The sequence below is a fragment of the Scyliorhinus torazame genome, chromosome 21, assembly GCF_047496885.1.
Source record: "Scyliorhinus torazame isolate Kashiwa2021f chromosome 21, sScyTor2.1, whole genome shotgun sequence".
Lineage (NCBI taxonomy): Eukaryota > Metazoa > Chordata > Chondrichthyes > Carcharhiniformes > Scyliorhinidae > Scyliorhinus > Scyliorhinus torazame.
In genome coordinates, this window is record NC_092727.1 from 27,880,100 (window position 1) to 27,895,899 (window position 15,800).

General features: G+C 47.2%; 1 protein-coding gene across 1 annotated transcript; it reads left to right on the top strand.

Annotated features, from left to right (window-relative positions):
- Nucleotides 1–7,494: 7,494 nt before the first annotated feature.
- Nucleotides 7,495–15,303, top strand: LOC140398226 (nicotinamide N-methyltransferase-like). Its single transcript, XM_072486639.1, has 3 exons — nucleotides 7,495–7,755; nucleotides 10,854–11,058; nucleotides 14,776–15,303. The coding sequence occupies exons 1-3, from the start codon at nucleotides 7,533–7,535 to the stop codon at nucleotides 15,206–15,208; spliced, it is 861 nt and encodes a 286-aa protein (XP_072342740.1). The 5' UTR covers nucleotides 7,495–7,532; the 3' UTR covers nucleotides 15,209–15,303.
- The last annotated feature ends 497 nt before the right edge of the window (nucleotides 15,304–15,800 follow it).

A 15,800-nucleotide genomic window follows, 5' to 3' on the forward strand; every position in this document is an offset into this window, starting at 1 on the left:
CCGGGGGAATCGAGTTGCTGCTGCTATGGTCAAGGAGGAGCTGGAGCGAGTAGAGGGGGTCGAGACGGGGGTATGCCGCTGTGGGGTGCGAGCGCGTGGCTGGCGGGGGAGGGGGCGGGTAGCCCCCTGATCCGGCTGATAACCTGGAATGTAAGGGGACTGAATGGGCCGGTTAAGCGAGCCTGCGTGTTCGCGCACCTGAAGGGGCTCAAGGCGGATGTGGTTATGCTCCAGGAGACACACCTGAAGGTGGCAGACCAGGTAAGATTGAGGAAAGGGTGGGTAGGTCAGGTGTTTCACTCGGAGCTGGATGCCAAAAATCGAGGGGTGGCGATCTTGGTGGGAAAGAAGGTGTCGTTTGAGGCGTCGAGCATTGTGGCAGATAATGGCGGTAGGTACGTAATGGTAAGTGGTAAATTGCAGGGAGAGAGGGTGGTACTGGTCAATGTGTATGCCCCGAACTGGGACGATATGGGTTTTATGCGGCGTATGTTGGGTCGGATCACAGACTTGGAAGTGGGGGGCCTGATAATGGGGGGAGACTTTAACACGGTGCTGGATCCGGCACTGGATCGCTCCAGGTCTAGGACGGGTAGGAAACCGGCGGCGGCTAGAGTGCTGATGTGGTTTATGGACCAGATGGGCGGGATGGACCCTTGGAGATTTGCAAGGCCGGGGGCTAGGGAATTTTCATTCTTCTCACATGTCCATAAGGCTTATTCCCGAATCGACTTTTTCATCTTGAGTAGGGCGCTGATAGCGAGAGTAGAGGATACTGAGTATTCGGCAATAGCCATTTCGGACAATGCCCCGCATTGGGTGGACTTGGAGATGGGGAGGAGAGGGACTAGCGCCCGCTGTGGCGCTTGAAGGTGGGGCTGTTGGCGGACGAGGAGCTGAGCGAGTGGGTCCGAGGAAGTACAGAGAGAGACTTGGAGACCATTGACAATGGGGAGGTCCGAATGGGGATGGTATGGGAGGCACTGAAGGCGGTGGTGAGGGAAGAGCTGATCTCCATTAGGGCCCACAAGGAGCGGAGGGAGTGGGGGAGAGGGAGAGGCTGGTGGGGGAGATAGTGAGGGTAGACAGGAGGTATGCGGAGGAGCCCGAGGAAGGATTGTTGAGGAAGAGGTGTAGCCTCCAGGCCGAATTCGACCTGGTGACCACCGGGAAGGCGGAGGTGCAGTGGAGGAAGGCCCAGGGGGCGATTTACGAGTATGGGGAAAAGGCAAGCCGGATGCTGGCGCATCAGCTTCGGAAGCGGGACGCAGCTAGGGAGATCGGGGGAGTTAAGGACAGAGGAGGGAGTGTGGTGCGGAGTGGACTTGGCATCAATGGGGTCTTCAGGGACTTTTACGAGGAATTGTACCGATCCAAGCCCCCACGGGGGGAGGGAGGGATGGGCCGCTTCCTGGACCAATTGAGGTTTCCAAAGGTGGAAGAGGGACTGGTGGTGGGATTGGAGGCCCCGATTGGGCTGGAGGAGCTGATCAAAGGGACAGGGAGCATGCAGGTGGGGAAAGCACCGGGGCCGGACGGTTTCCCGGTCGAATTCTATAAAAACTATATGGACCTGTTGGGCCCGCTGTTAGTTAGGACCTTCAATGAGGCAAGGGAGGGGGGGCTTTTCCCCTGACGATGCCCCAGGCACTGATCTCCTTGATCCTGAAGCGGGACAAGGATCCCCTCCAATGTGGGTCTTACAGACCGATTTCCTTGCTAAATGTAGATGCCAAGGTGCTGGCGAAGGACTTAGCCACGAGGATTGAGGATTGTGTGCCGCAGATCATCCATGAAGACCAGACGGGGTTTGTGAAGGGGAGGCAGTTGAACGCGAATGTGCGAAGGCTATTGAACGTTATCATGATGCCGGCGAGGGAGGGGGAGGCGGAGATAGCGGTGGCGATGGACGCTGAGAAAGTCTTCGATAGGGTAGAGTGGGGGTACCTGTGGGAGGTGCTGAAGAGGTTCGGGTTTGGGGAGGGGTTTGTGGGTTAGGCTGTTGTATGAGGTCCCGATGGCGAGTGTGGCCACAAACAGGAGGAGGTCCAAGTACTTTCGGTTGCACCGAGGGACGAGACAGGGGTGTCCCTTGTCCCCCCTGCTCTTCGCACTGGCGATTGAACCCCTGGCTATGGCATTGAGGGAGTCAAGGAACTGGATAAGTTGGTGCGGGGTGGGGAGGAGCATAGGGTGTCACTTTATGCGGACGACCTGTTGCTGTACGTGGCGGACCCGGTGGGAGGAATGCCGGAGATAATGAGGGTTCTTAGGGAATTCGGGGACTTTTCGGGGTACAAGCTCAACATGGGGAAGAGCGCGCTGTTCGTAGTTCATCCAGGGGACCAGGAGAGGGGGATTGGCGAGCTCCCACTAAAAAAGGCGGAGAGGAGCTTCAGGTATTTGGGAGTCCAGGTGGCTAGGAACTGGGGGGCCCTGCATAGGCTTAATTTTACAAGGCTGGTGGAGCAAATGGAGGAGGAGTTCAAGAGGTGGGAAGCGTTGCCGCTGTCCTTGGCGAGTAGGGTGCAGTCAATCAAAATGACGGTGCTCCCAAGGTTTTTGTTCCTGTTCCAGTGCCTCCCCGTGTTTATCCCGAAGGCTTTTTTCAGGCGGGTTAACAGGAGTATAATGGGGTTTGTGTGGGCGCAAGGGACTCCGAGGGTGAGAAGGGTGTTCCTGGAGCGGAGTAGAGATAGGGGGGGACTGGCGCTGCCCAACCTCTGTGGATACTACTGGGCCGCCAATGCGACGATGGTGCGCAAGTGGGTGATGGAGGGGGAGGATGCTGCATGGAAGAGGCTGGAGATGGCGTCTTGTGTCGGTACGAGTCTGGGGGCACTGGCAACGGCGCCGCTGCTGCTCCCCCCAAGGAGGTATACCACGAGCCCGGTGGTGGTGGCTGCCCTCAAAATTTGGGGGCACTGGAGGCGGCACGGGGGGACGTTGGGGCCTCGGCGGGGACCCCATTACGGGGGAACCACCGGTTCGTCCCAGGAAGAACAGGTGGGGGGTTTGCGGGGTGGCACAGGGCAGGGATACGAAAGTTGGAGGACCTGTTTGTGGACGGGAAGTTCGGGCTCCCCCGGGGAACACCTTCAGGTACTTACAGGTAAGGGCGTTTGTCAGACGGCAGGTGGTGGAATTCCCGCGGCTACGGCCACACACAGTACAGGACAGGGTGCTCTTGGGGGGTTGCGTGGGAGTGGGGAAGATCTCGGAAACTTACCAGGTGATGCAGGAGGAGGAGGAGGCCTCGGTGGTGGAGATAAAAGGTAAGCGGGAGGAGGAGTTGGGAGAGGAAATTGAGAAAGGGACGTGGGCAGATGCCCTGGGGAGGGTGAACTCTTCCTCATCGTGCGCGAGGCTCAGCCTCATACAGTTTAAGGTGCTGCACAGGGACACATGACCGGGACAAGGATGAGCAGGTTCTTTGGGGGTGAGGACAGGTGTGTTAGGTGCTCAGGGAGCCCAGCAAATCACACCCATATGTTCTGGGCATGCCCAGCGCTGGAGGAATTTTGGAAGGGCGTAGCGAGGACGGTGTCGAGGGTGGTAGGATCCAGGGTCAAACCGGGCTGGGGGCTCGCAATATTTGGGGTGGCAGAGGAGCAGGGAGTGCAGGAGGCGAAAGAGGCTGGAATTCTGGCCTTTGCGTCCCTGGTAGCCCGGCGAAGGATTCTCCATCAGTGGAAAGATGAGAGGCCCCCAAGCGTGGAATCCTGGATCAACGATATGGAGGGGTTTATTAAGTTGGAGAGGGTGAAATTTGCCTTGCGAGGGTAAGGACAAGGGTTCTTTAGGCGGTGGCAACCGTTCTTAGACTTCCTGGCAGAACGGTAGACATTGGTCAATGGCAGCAGCAACTCGCTTGGGTTGATTACTTTACTTTTTGTTTTTGTTATTTACACTGGAGGGTCTGAGGGGGTGTATATACTTGTTGTATTAAGTCGGGGTGTTAATGTTTATTTATTATTTCGATACAGGGGGGAGGGGGGTATGGAGGGTTGCTTTTCTGGACTGTGTTTTGTACTTAACCCTGTTGGGTTCCTTTTTCATTTTGTTATTGATATTTTATTAAAACCTTTAATAAAAATTATTTTTTTTAAAAAAGAATGTTATTCCCATAAAAATGATGTATTGATGAGAAAATGGAGACCTTTCCATATGCAGGCGGATGAAAAGTGGGCAGAAGTTCATCAAGTGGTATTGCCGGTAGGGTATAGAAAGGGAGGTCATTTGGGAGTAAGGAAAACCCAAGCTAAAATCCCAAAACATTTTTATTGGCCTGGACTACATAAAGATGTAGTTAAATTTTGTCGATCATGTCACACATGTCAAGTGATAGGGTAACCTCAAGCAGTGATAAAACCAGCACCCTTAATACCCATTCCAGCATTTGAGGAACCTTTTGCAAGGGTCTTAATTCATTGCTTAGGACCGCTTACTCAAACGAAAAGTGGGAATCAATATTTTTTGACTATAATGTATGTGCCTACTAGGTTTCCAGAGGCGGTTCCAGTCCGCAATATTACAGTTAAAAAGATTGTGGAGGAGTTATTTAAATTCTTTACGGGATATGGACTACACACAGAAATAGAATAGGATCAAGGATCAAATTTTACCTCAAACTTTCTCACAGAAATTATGGATAGCTTAGGAATAAAACAATTTAAATCAACTGCGTACCATCCAGAATCGCAGGGAGCATTAAAAAGGTGGCATCAGACATTAAAGACAATGTTGAAGGCTTATTGTCACGATTATCCAGAGGATTGAGATAAAGGGATTCCATTCGTACCGTTTGCAATTAGGGATGCACCTAATGAGTCAACCAAATTTAGTCCTTTTGAACTAACTTTTGGTCATGAGGTAAGAGGACCACTTAAATTGATTAAGAAAAAATTGGTGAGTGAAAAATCAGAACTTACATTATGGGATTACGTGTCAAATTTTAGGGAATAATTAAATAGAGCAGGGGAATTGGCTAGACAACATTTAAAAGTTGCACAAAATGTGATGAAACGGGTAGCGGACAAGAAATCCAAAGTTCGTAGTTTTGCCAGTGGAGATAGAGTTTTAGTATTGTTATCAGTGGTAGGTGAACCTTTAAAAGCAAGGCTTTGTGGACCTTATCAGATTGAAAGGAAATTAAGTGAGGTGAATTATGTGGTAAGAATGCCAGATAGAAGGAAAACTCACCAAGTGTGTCATGTGCGTCATCGGGGCAGCACGGTAGCCTTGTGGTTAGCACAATTGCTTCACAGCTCCAGGGTCCCAGGTTCGATTCTGGCTTGGGTCACTGTCTGTGCGGAGTCTGCACATCCTCCCCGTGTGTGCGTGGGTTTCCTCCGGGTGCTCCGGTTTCCTCCCACAGTCCAAAGATGTGCGGGTTAGGTGAATTGGCCATGATAAATTGCCCTTAGTGTCCAAAATTGCCCTTAGTGTTGGGTGGGGTTACTGGGTTATGGGGATAGGGTGGCGGTGTTGACCTTGGGTGGGGTGCTCTTTCCAAGAGCCGGTGCAGACTCGATGGGCCGAATGGCCTCCTTCTGCACTGTAAATTCTATGATAATGTGAATATGCTTAAAAGGTACTTTGAAAGGGAAAGAGAGCAAAATGACGAGGTTTTAATGATTCTAACTCAAAGTGACGAACCAAATCCAGATGACTGTGAATTTGACATATCTCAAATTAAATTGGAAAACGAGGATGTTCTTAAAAATTGGGATAAATTGAGTTACCTTCCAGAGGAAAAACGAACTGGCCTGAAAGAGTTATTGATATCACATGGGCAAGTTGGTGGAGATAAATTGGGAAGTACTAAAATGGCTAGACATGATGTAGATGTGGCAAATGCTGTTCCAATTAAACAACATCCATATTGACTTAACCATTTAAAATTGGCACAGGTTAACAAAGGAATTGAAAATATGCTTAAAAATGGCATAATAGAAATGGGTTGAAGGCAATGAAGCTCACCCATAGTGATGGTACCGAAACCAGACGGTATCCAACGGTTGTGTGTGGACTATAAAAAGGTTAATGCAGTTACATGCAGAGACTTTCTTGTCCAAAGAGACTGTCAATCAAGAGGGATTCCAGTTGGAGGAAGAACTAAAAGGGACTATGTTATTATACATGTTTGTGCGTTTTATTTTATTTTTAAAAAAATGTATATTTACTGTCAATATTTCTTAATATAATGTGAAAAGGTGAAAAATGAAACCATCTGGCAGTTGATGGTTGTTTTTTATTTGGGGAGATGTCATGTGAGAGTACCTTTAAGAAATGGGTGTTTATCAAATAGCTGTAATGGATGTACCTTTAAGAAATGGGTGTTTGTCAAATAGTTGCAGTGATGTCAGAGTGTGGGTGGAGCTTGAGCGCAATGCGGCCGGAAAATGCCGGGAAAGCCCTCCAGCGAGCTCCTGCTAGCCTCCACGACCCACTAGATTCTCGGAGGTCCCGCGAGACATCGGAGTCGGAAACCCACCCCAAATGGTCAGGAACAAATGACGCTAAAGGAAGTAGGTCATAAACCTACTTACGGCCTACCTGCGCGGGATCCAGCAGCCTCCCCTGATTCTTCGGTCTACCCAGGGAGGTTGCAGCCTGGCGCCGATTCAGTGCTGGTCCATACAAACGTGGATCAGGCAGAACGGCACCGGCGGGGTCTCCTGGGTCACCGGAGACCATAGGATGGTCAGGGTAAGTGCAGGGTGGGGTCAGGGTAAGTTGCAGGTAAGTGCAAGGAAGCAACCTTGAAGGTTAGGGAACTGCTAGTAAGCTACAGTCATTGACCTGCCCAAGAAGTCCATACTATTAAAATTACCGTTGGTACCTCACTTAAATTTGTTGAAACATCAGATTTGCAAATTGTGCATTTGAAAAGTGTGTCCTCCTGTCTGGTACTGAGACTTTTGTTTACATTATATCCTCCTTAAGGGTTTCACTCCAATATTGCTTTGCCCTGGGGCAGCCAAGCACCCTTGTTTGCATTTGATCAGCTCACATACACTGGGAGCTTTTTTGACCGTGATAGCAGAACAGCCTTTTTTATGAACATCAAAAATATGAACCTTGTATCTGTAATTTTCAGAATTAACCTTGACCTGTATAAGATGTCATTACAAAAATAAATTTTGTACGAAAAGATTTTTCAGGAAACTGTTTAATAAACATGGGTCTTAATTTCTAGATCTTATCTACATAGTCCTTTAGAATACGTTAGGTCGTCAAACGCAAACAGATTTTTATGTACTATTGGATTTTCTCCATCATCCTAGATAACGAATATAGATTGAGTTTTGGGACCACATGCCTTTCTGCACTGCGATTAATTGCAAGTACTGTGATACAAACCGATGTACAATCTAAGTTGGTCTTGTTTTTGGTTCTACTTTGCAAATAACATCAAAACGTTTCATATGACTTTTAGAGAAAGACATTGTGGAGTGAAATGACAGGCAGCTCTTCCGGGAACACCTCCCGCTTCTCACAATGGGGTCAGTTCCAAACATTTTACCGGCATGGGTAGTCCCTTTAAATATAGTGGGATTGCAATCCGCCTCTCAGTTGACTTTCCTGTTCAGAGAGGAATGGAGTCGGGTTTCACTGATGGCGATTGTTATGAGAAAAAGTTTAACCCACGGATCTATTTGGAAACGTACTATCTGTCTCCCCTTGGTGAAGTGCTGGAAAAGACATTCATGCCTTTTGTTCTGACGAATTTGGTAAAAACCTTCTCCAGTGGTGAGTGAAGCCTTTTGGATTTAATTTAAGCTAGCTGCTGCCTTAACGGGGCAACACCCTGCTCTGAGCTTTCACCTCCAATTCCTCTGGGCAAATACTGCTTTAATGCGTTTGGGATCAAGTACTGACGGAGGATTGTTGACAGTACAAAATCCTCAACAGTTCCTGAACCTGCAGCGCTTCAGCCCAAGTCATTGTCAAAGAGTCGTCCAGACTCGAAAACGTTAGCTCCCTTTTCCCCTCCACAGATTGTGGTCAGTCCTGCTGAGATTGTCCAGTATTTGCTGTTTCTGTTGCAGGTCAAATCATTATTTGGCCTGGCCAGTATGTGAGTGGAGCTGCAGATCCCCCGCGCTAACACCAGTGTTCCTGAGTCAGTAGCTTTTGTTGACTAATGATTGAGGAGCAGCATTGGGGGAATAAAGCAGGAGGTAGATGACAATAATGGGACGACTGAGCGGGGCATGAAGTAAAGGGGAATTTAAGGTTTGGGGGGAGAGGGAAAGGGGGTTTTAATGACACCCCTTTGTTACTGATGTTAAGAGTGGTGGATAAGCAAATTGAACCTTGAGGAGAGAATCAAAATATAAAAGAATGTTGAGGGGGAGACGCCGAGAGGAGCACATGTATGTAAAGAAGGAATGTAACTGAGGGCGACTTGATCTGTTGTAAGTAAGGGAACAATTAGAAATTGGGCTGCTTGTGCCCAGCAGCCAGAACCTACTGAGGCTCCAAAATTGGCAACAGCTGGAGGTCACCCCCCCACTCCCCACCCCCCGCCACCCTACCACATTACCAGATAAGGAGAAACTAGAGGTGTTCTTTACCCACCCCTGAAGCAGGCATTTGGCCCTATGTATATCCTCCTTAAGGGTTTCACTTCAATATTGCTTTGCCCTGCGGTTGCCAAGCACCATTATTTGTTGCACTTAGGGAAATTGGCCCTCCAGCATATCCTACAATAAAGAAGATAACTGGAGCGAAGAGGAGCCATGTTAAGTTTCCTAAATTGGAGTGCGTGTTTCTGGGCCTTCTGTGAGAAAGAACAAAAGGCAATGAAAAAGTGGTCAAAAGCTCCCAGGAATGCTGGAAAGTCAAAATCAGGCCTGAATATCGCCCTGGGACATGTATATACTCAGTGGATTACAGCTTTATCATCAATTAAGCGGCAGGAAAAATGCCACAGCGAGTTGGATAAAGCTACGCTGCTTGCTGGGAGGAAATACAAACAGGAAGGAAGAATTCATACTCTTGGGGCTAAGTTAAATTAATAGAAAAGATTAAGAGTCAATTCATGGACAATTGTCAGTGGAGCAGATAGTATTCGGTTGTTGAGATAGCTGGGAAAAGGAGACATACACAGAGAGCAAGATGATTTTTTGCATGGAGAGTCATGATGAGCCTCTAAAGCCGAGACCAGGTCAAGATGTAAAACTAGATGATTGAAGAAAAGGTGATTAATATAGATCAAGAATTGGGGAACCAATTGACCACACAGGATTAGGACCACTACTTATGTGAAGGATAAACTCAAACATGGCCTACAACAGTCTTTGTAAATCAATGTAGTAAAACGAAGGAGGTGGAAATTTCAGAAGTTTTCTCAATTTCCTATGAAGGATTTTTAAGCCATTATGGCATTTGTGTCACAAAATCACATTATTAACTTTGTTACAATGACAACTATATAATAAATTTTAAACTAAGAGGCAGTCATCTCTTCCAGAGAAAATGCAGAGGGGCCGTAATTATTCTTATTGATCTCCTCAGCCCTTAGTTTACTTGTTCACACAAACCTTCTCCACACTGTTCCCTGCAACCCACATAAAGCAATTCCTCCCTCACTCCCCTGTTCATTCTAGCATTTGTCTCCCGCTCTTTCCACTTCCCATGGACGCTCCTCTTCATCTTCCCCCACACAGATGTTCTTCGTCCAACAACTATTCCCCCCCCCCCCCCCCCCCGCACCTTCATTCAGTTCATGTTGGAAATCTCCTCCATTCCCTCAGGTCATACTAACATTCCTCTAGCTGCCATGTAGCCTTTCACTCTTCTCCCGCCCACATTGACACTCCTTTCACATCTCTCCCTGCGCAAACCTTGTGCTGCTGCTGCTCCAGTGGAGACATCTGTTGACAGGGATTCCTGATGCTGCTAAATTATTGAAAGAGATCTTCCCCAAGTGAGCAGAGCAGCAATGTACCTGTCACACTGAGCAACATTGTTATTATCTCGTCGGAATTGGGTGCGGCAAGAAGGGTGGAGAAAAATGGCATCTGATTCTTGCCAGCAAAGACAGAGAAGCGGACATTGATACAAAAGCTCCCTTTAGTTCACTGGTGGATAATCTGAGATCCAGGGCCAACCTGCAGCCCATCTGGGTTTTGATTGCAGCCCATGAGGCATTTTGTTGACCGTTGCCACACTCCACTGATTCCCATCCGTGTAGTATTTTCCCCACCAGTATGAGTGAAGTGATATGAGGGCTGCACGGTGACGCAGTGGGTGTGCCCTGCTGACTCACGGCGCCAAGGTCCCAGGTTCGATCCCGGCTCTGGGTCACTGTCCGTGTGGAGTTTGCACATTCTGCCCGTGTTTGCTTGGGTTTCGCCTGCACAACCCAAAGATGTGCAGGATAGGTGGATTGGCCACGCTAATTTGCCCCGTAATTGGAAGAAATGAATTGGGTACTCTAAATTTTTCTTTTTTAAATGAGTGAAGTGATCTGCACATAAAACATGGAGCAAGCAATGTGAGATGCATTCTAATTGCACACGCCATTGACTGTGAGAGCCGTGCACTCCCTCTGCATCCAAAGCATAAATATTTCTTTTGTTTTTACCATTTGAAATTGATTAGATCTATTAGTATATGAAATGATTAAGCTTTTTTTATAACTAATTATAAAATATTTGATGTGTATTAAATAGATTTAATCATATTCATGGGGTCATGGTTAGTGAACAAGCCAATTTCGAACGCGTGCAGCCCAATCACTAGGTTGCCTCTCACTGCTTTCGTGGTTTCTTCAGTACAATTTTAGGTGCATTATTTCCATTTTCTTTCCCAATCAACAACTGATGTTTGAATGATTCCAGGTCCGAAATTCCGCACACTGCTTGAAATTGGATGTGGTCCCTGTCTTCATTTGGCTCTCACTGCCTCGGGGCATGCGGAGCAAATTGTTGTGTCCGATTTTGCTTCCAACAACCGCCAGGAGATTGAGCTGTGGTTACAAAATGACACGGGAGCTTTTGACTGGAGCCCAATTGCAAAGTATGTGTGTGAACTGGAAGGCGACAGGTAATTATTGAGAAGCTCGGATTTGCTTTGTGAAAAGGTGAAAAAGCTGCCCATTGGTTTAGAGACACAACTCTTCTATAAACTTGAAAAATCTTGGGTTTGATCCCTAAGCGGCACTTAATTCCGCGATTTCTTCTGATTTGTCAAAGTATCCAAACAACTCTATTGAATTACAAATTAAATCAGAGCACTTCAGCCAGTAAAAGGACAAGAATAGATCCATTGCAATGAGAGGTCATTCTTGTTTTAAGTTTCATTTGTAATTTGCAGTTAGAGGGCTCATCAGTCAAGTGAGAAAAAGACCAGCCTATTCATTTAAAAGAAAGGTGCTTGTAGACCTGGAAAGTTGCTGCCGTCCTGAGTTGCTCAGCATCCTTTTTAAACAGCTTCTCTATAAAGCTCAGGATATAAATAAATATTTTGCTGGAAACCTGATATCAGAGACCGTGATCTCCACAAAGTGAAGGAAACACCCAGATTCATTTTGTTAGGGCCTTTTTATTTTACACCATTCTGTATGTTCCCAAGTATTGGCCTGGATAAGGCAGCAATCTCTCCACATTTCGGCAGTGCAAGCTGCTCCTGGTCGAGGTTGCTCAATGCTGGCGACATAGACACAAATTTGATGACTGCTAATATCTGATCACCCTGGGGCAAAATACTTCAAATGCCCCTTTCGTCTCCATCTCACATTTCACCTTGACAGAGTTTCAACTGAGCTCAACTCATTTACAAAGTTTTCTGCTTTTGTCAGTTTGGCTCAGCTGGCGGCCGTCTCACTGCCGAGTCCAAAGGTGGTGGGTTTAACTCCCACTCTGGGAGAAGGGCACATATTCCCGCCTGATACTTGAGTTCAATACTGAAGGGAAGTTAGCTTTGTTCTGAGTTCTGCTCTTCTCACATATTAAATTCACCGTGTCACTTATTTAGGTAGAAAAGCCTTCCAACTCGACTGCGTCTCAGAAACATGGGATGGGATTCACCGTCGGCCAACGGCGAAATGGGCGGCGAATACCCTTCGACGTTAAAATCGCAGTAGGCGCCAGTTTGACGCCAAATCGGGAGTGGTGGACGCCAGTTTAATGCCAAATCGTGATCCTCCGGCACCCCATAAATGCGTTTCTCACCCCGCCGTGTTTAAGCACTGTTGGCATATCATTAGCGGGACTGACGACTCTCAATTCTCTGAGGCCTCCGCGATCCACCGCCGCCGATGGGCCGAGTTCCCGATGGCACGGTTCACTTGTGGTCACAGCTGTCGGGAACCTGGCGTGGCGACTGCGGACTGTGTCCAGCGTCGCCACAGTTGGCCGGGAGCCGTGCTGCTAGCCTGGGGGCTTGCGCGAGGGCTGGTGGGAGTGGCCAGGGGTTGGCCAGGGGGGCAGTATTTGGCAGGTTGGATCCACACATGGCCAGCACCATGTTTTACTGCGTGACCGCTGCAGGTCACGGACCCGGCCATTCCCCAGCCGTTTTTGTTGTCTTTGTCCCCGACAACAGTGTGAACCAAAGTTGATTACAGCCTTTAGTGTTGATCAAATCCTTTGCCCACTCCCTCGGTTAGTAACCTCCACCAGCACTGTACACCTCAGGGATCTCTGTACTCCTTGGATCCCCAATTTTAAGTGCGCCATCCCAAATGGACTGCAATGCCAAGTTACCTGTGGTGATATGCATCACTGTAAATACACAAGGGGTTAATGTAAATACACGTAGACTAGCTGGACACTAGAGGGCGCACCAGAGACCTGACACTCAGACATTTAACCAATAGGCCAGTAAGATAGGACACGACCAATGGGCATTCACGATACACACAGAGGTGACACTACCACAGGAGGACATTCCACCAACCCATATAAAAGGACACAGCACACATGATCTTCCTCTTTCCAGTGGAGACACTCAGTGAGTACAGACACAGGGTTGATTCAACACATCATACCCACCACCTGGATTGTAGCAGCCTGGTTCGTCAGTCTGAGTAGCTATATCAGGATTAACAGTAGAGTCGAATCCAAGAAGTAGAATTGTAGATAGCTTTAAACTATCTCCAAGTCTGAACCTTCCTTTGTCAGAGTGCACATCAAGGAAGCAGCTTATGCTACGACAAGAGCATAACAAAACATTACTGAGGCTGCTGCTCTGGATTTCTCTCCCTGAAGCTTTCCACCCGCCCAGCTCTCTTTCTTCTTTTCAGACTCTTTAGAGCTACCCCTTATTGCCATCTTCACTATACTCCACTTTTGCGACACCATGTCAAATTTTATTTGGTAACACTCCTATGAACCCCTTTGTTACATTTCACTGTTAAAAGGCACTATACAAATGCAACCATTTATTGATGCATGTAAAGACATGATAAATAACCCTGAAAAGCGTGAGGTTGTCCATTTTGGAAGGACAGATATGAATGCGGAATACAGGGTTAACGATAGAGTTCTTGGCAATGTCGAGGAGCAGAGAGATCTTGGGGTCTATGTTCATACATCTTTGAAAGTTGCCACTCAAGTGGATAGAGCTGTGAAGATTGCCTATGGTGTGCTAGCGTTCATTAACAGAGGGATTGAATTTAAGAGCCATGAGGTGATGATGCAGCTGTACAAAACTTTGGTAAGGCCACATTTGGAGTACTGTGTACAGTTCTGGTCGCCTCATTTTAGGAAGGATGTGGAAGGTTTGGAAAAGGTGCAAGGAGATTTACTAGGATGTTGCCTGGAATGGAGAGTAGGTCTTATGAGGAAAGGTTGAGGGTGCTAGGCCTTTTCTCATTAGAACGGAGAAGGATGAGGGGCAACTTGATAGAGGTTTATAAGATGATCAGGGGAATAGATAGAGTAGACAGTCAGAGACTTTTTCCCCGGGTGGAACAAACCATTACAAGGGGACATAAATTTAAGGTGAATGGTGGAAGATATAGGGGGGATGTCAGAGGTAGGTTCTTTTCCCAGAGAGTAGTGGGGGCATGGAATGCACTGCCTGTGGAAGTAGTTGAGTCGGAAACATTAGGGACCTTCAAGCAGCTATTGGATAGGTACATGGATTACGGTAGAATGATATAGTGTAGATTAATTTGTTCTTAAGGGCAGCACGGTAGCATTGTGGATAGCACAATTGCTTCACAGCTCCAGGGTCCCAGGTTCGATTCCGGCTTGTGTCACTGTCTGTGCGGAGTCTGCACATCCTCCCCGTGCCTGCGTGGGTTTCCACCGGGTGCTCCGGTTTCCTCCCACAGTCCAAAGATGTGCAGGTTAGGTGGATTGGCCATGATAAATTGCCCTTAGTGTCCAAAATTGCCCTTAGTGTTGGGCAGAGGTGTTGACTTTGGGTAGGGTGCTCTTTCCAAGAGCCGGTGCAGACTCAATGGGCCGAATGGCCTCCTTCTGCACTGTAAATTCAATGATAATCTATGATTAATCGAAGACAAAGGTTCGGCACAACATTGTGGGTCAAAGGGCCTGTTCTGTGCTTTATCTTTCTATGTTCTATCTTCTATGATAGGGTAGGCTGGTGTTCATTTTAATGTGCTGCATGAGAAACTCTTTCATAACCACAATCATCACTCTGCTTTTTGCGAGTTGCCCCTTAACTGGGGACTCGTTGGGACAAACATTATGAAAAAAGCTTGATCCGCACAATCATCTCTTCTGATGCAGTATGAATTGAATGTGGTTCTCTGCAGCATTCTGTCTCAGACACTGAGCTTGTATCTTTCAGGGAAAAATGGACAGAGAAAGAGAAGAAGCTGAGAGATTCCATCAAACAAGTTTTGAAGTGTGATGTCCATCAAACTAACCCTCTGGATCCAGTGGAATTGGAACCTGTTGATTGTCTGATGACTTCCTTGTGTCTGGAAGCTGCCTGTAAGGATAAAGCAGCTTACTGCGCTGCTCTTAGAAATGTAACCTCTCTGTTAAAACCAGACGGGGTGCTCATTCTGATTAGTGATTTGAACGAGAGCTATTACATCGTTGATGAGCTTAAGTTTTCATCTCTGAAATTTGATCAGGCCTTTTTAGAAAGTGCTATAAAGGAGGCTGGTTATGAGATAGATGGTTTTGAAATTTGTGTTGCCTCTGACCATATAAAAAGTTTAGTGGACTGTGAGGCTACAATTTTCCTGGTTGCTCACAAGTGTAAGAATGCTTAATGTTGAAACTGTATTACAGTTGTTGCAAATGTGCGCTGTTTAACACCAATTAAACGCACAAGAATAAAAACACACTATTAAATCAAATCAAAATACTTGTTGGTTATTGCCTTTATTTTATAGTTCACACTTAAGATTCACAAAGTTTTTAAATTCAAAAGAGATTGATGCAGAGTGACAATTCAGTAACGTTCCGTACCATTGTTACACTGTGCTGCCTCTGAGATGAGATGGGGACTGAATTTTCACTTTGACGATGGGAAACAGGGGTCAGGACTGTTTTCCGTGTCCAGAACCAACCCCCTATGATGGGGGGGATATACAGTGTCACTTGTCGAGAATCACACCACCTTGATTGTTCTGGGGCTGGGTTCCCTGTCAAATTAAGGAAGTCAAAGTGGGCCCTTGAACTAGAGGGACAGGGACAATCAGAGGCTTTCCAGCCATAGAGGCCCCACCAGGTTGCTGTAAATGGTAAGTAATTAAGAGTGTGCTTCAACTTGAATAAATGTTTCCTTCCAATGTTTAATTGCAAAAGGAGCCAAATCACCATTCTGATGGTGCTGTGGGGTGGGATGGCAGGAAATCTCTT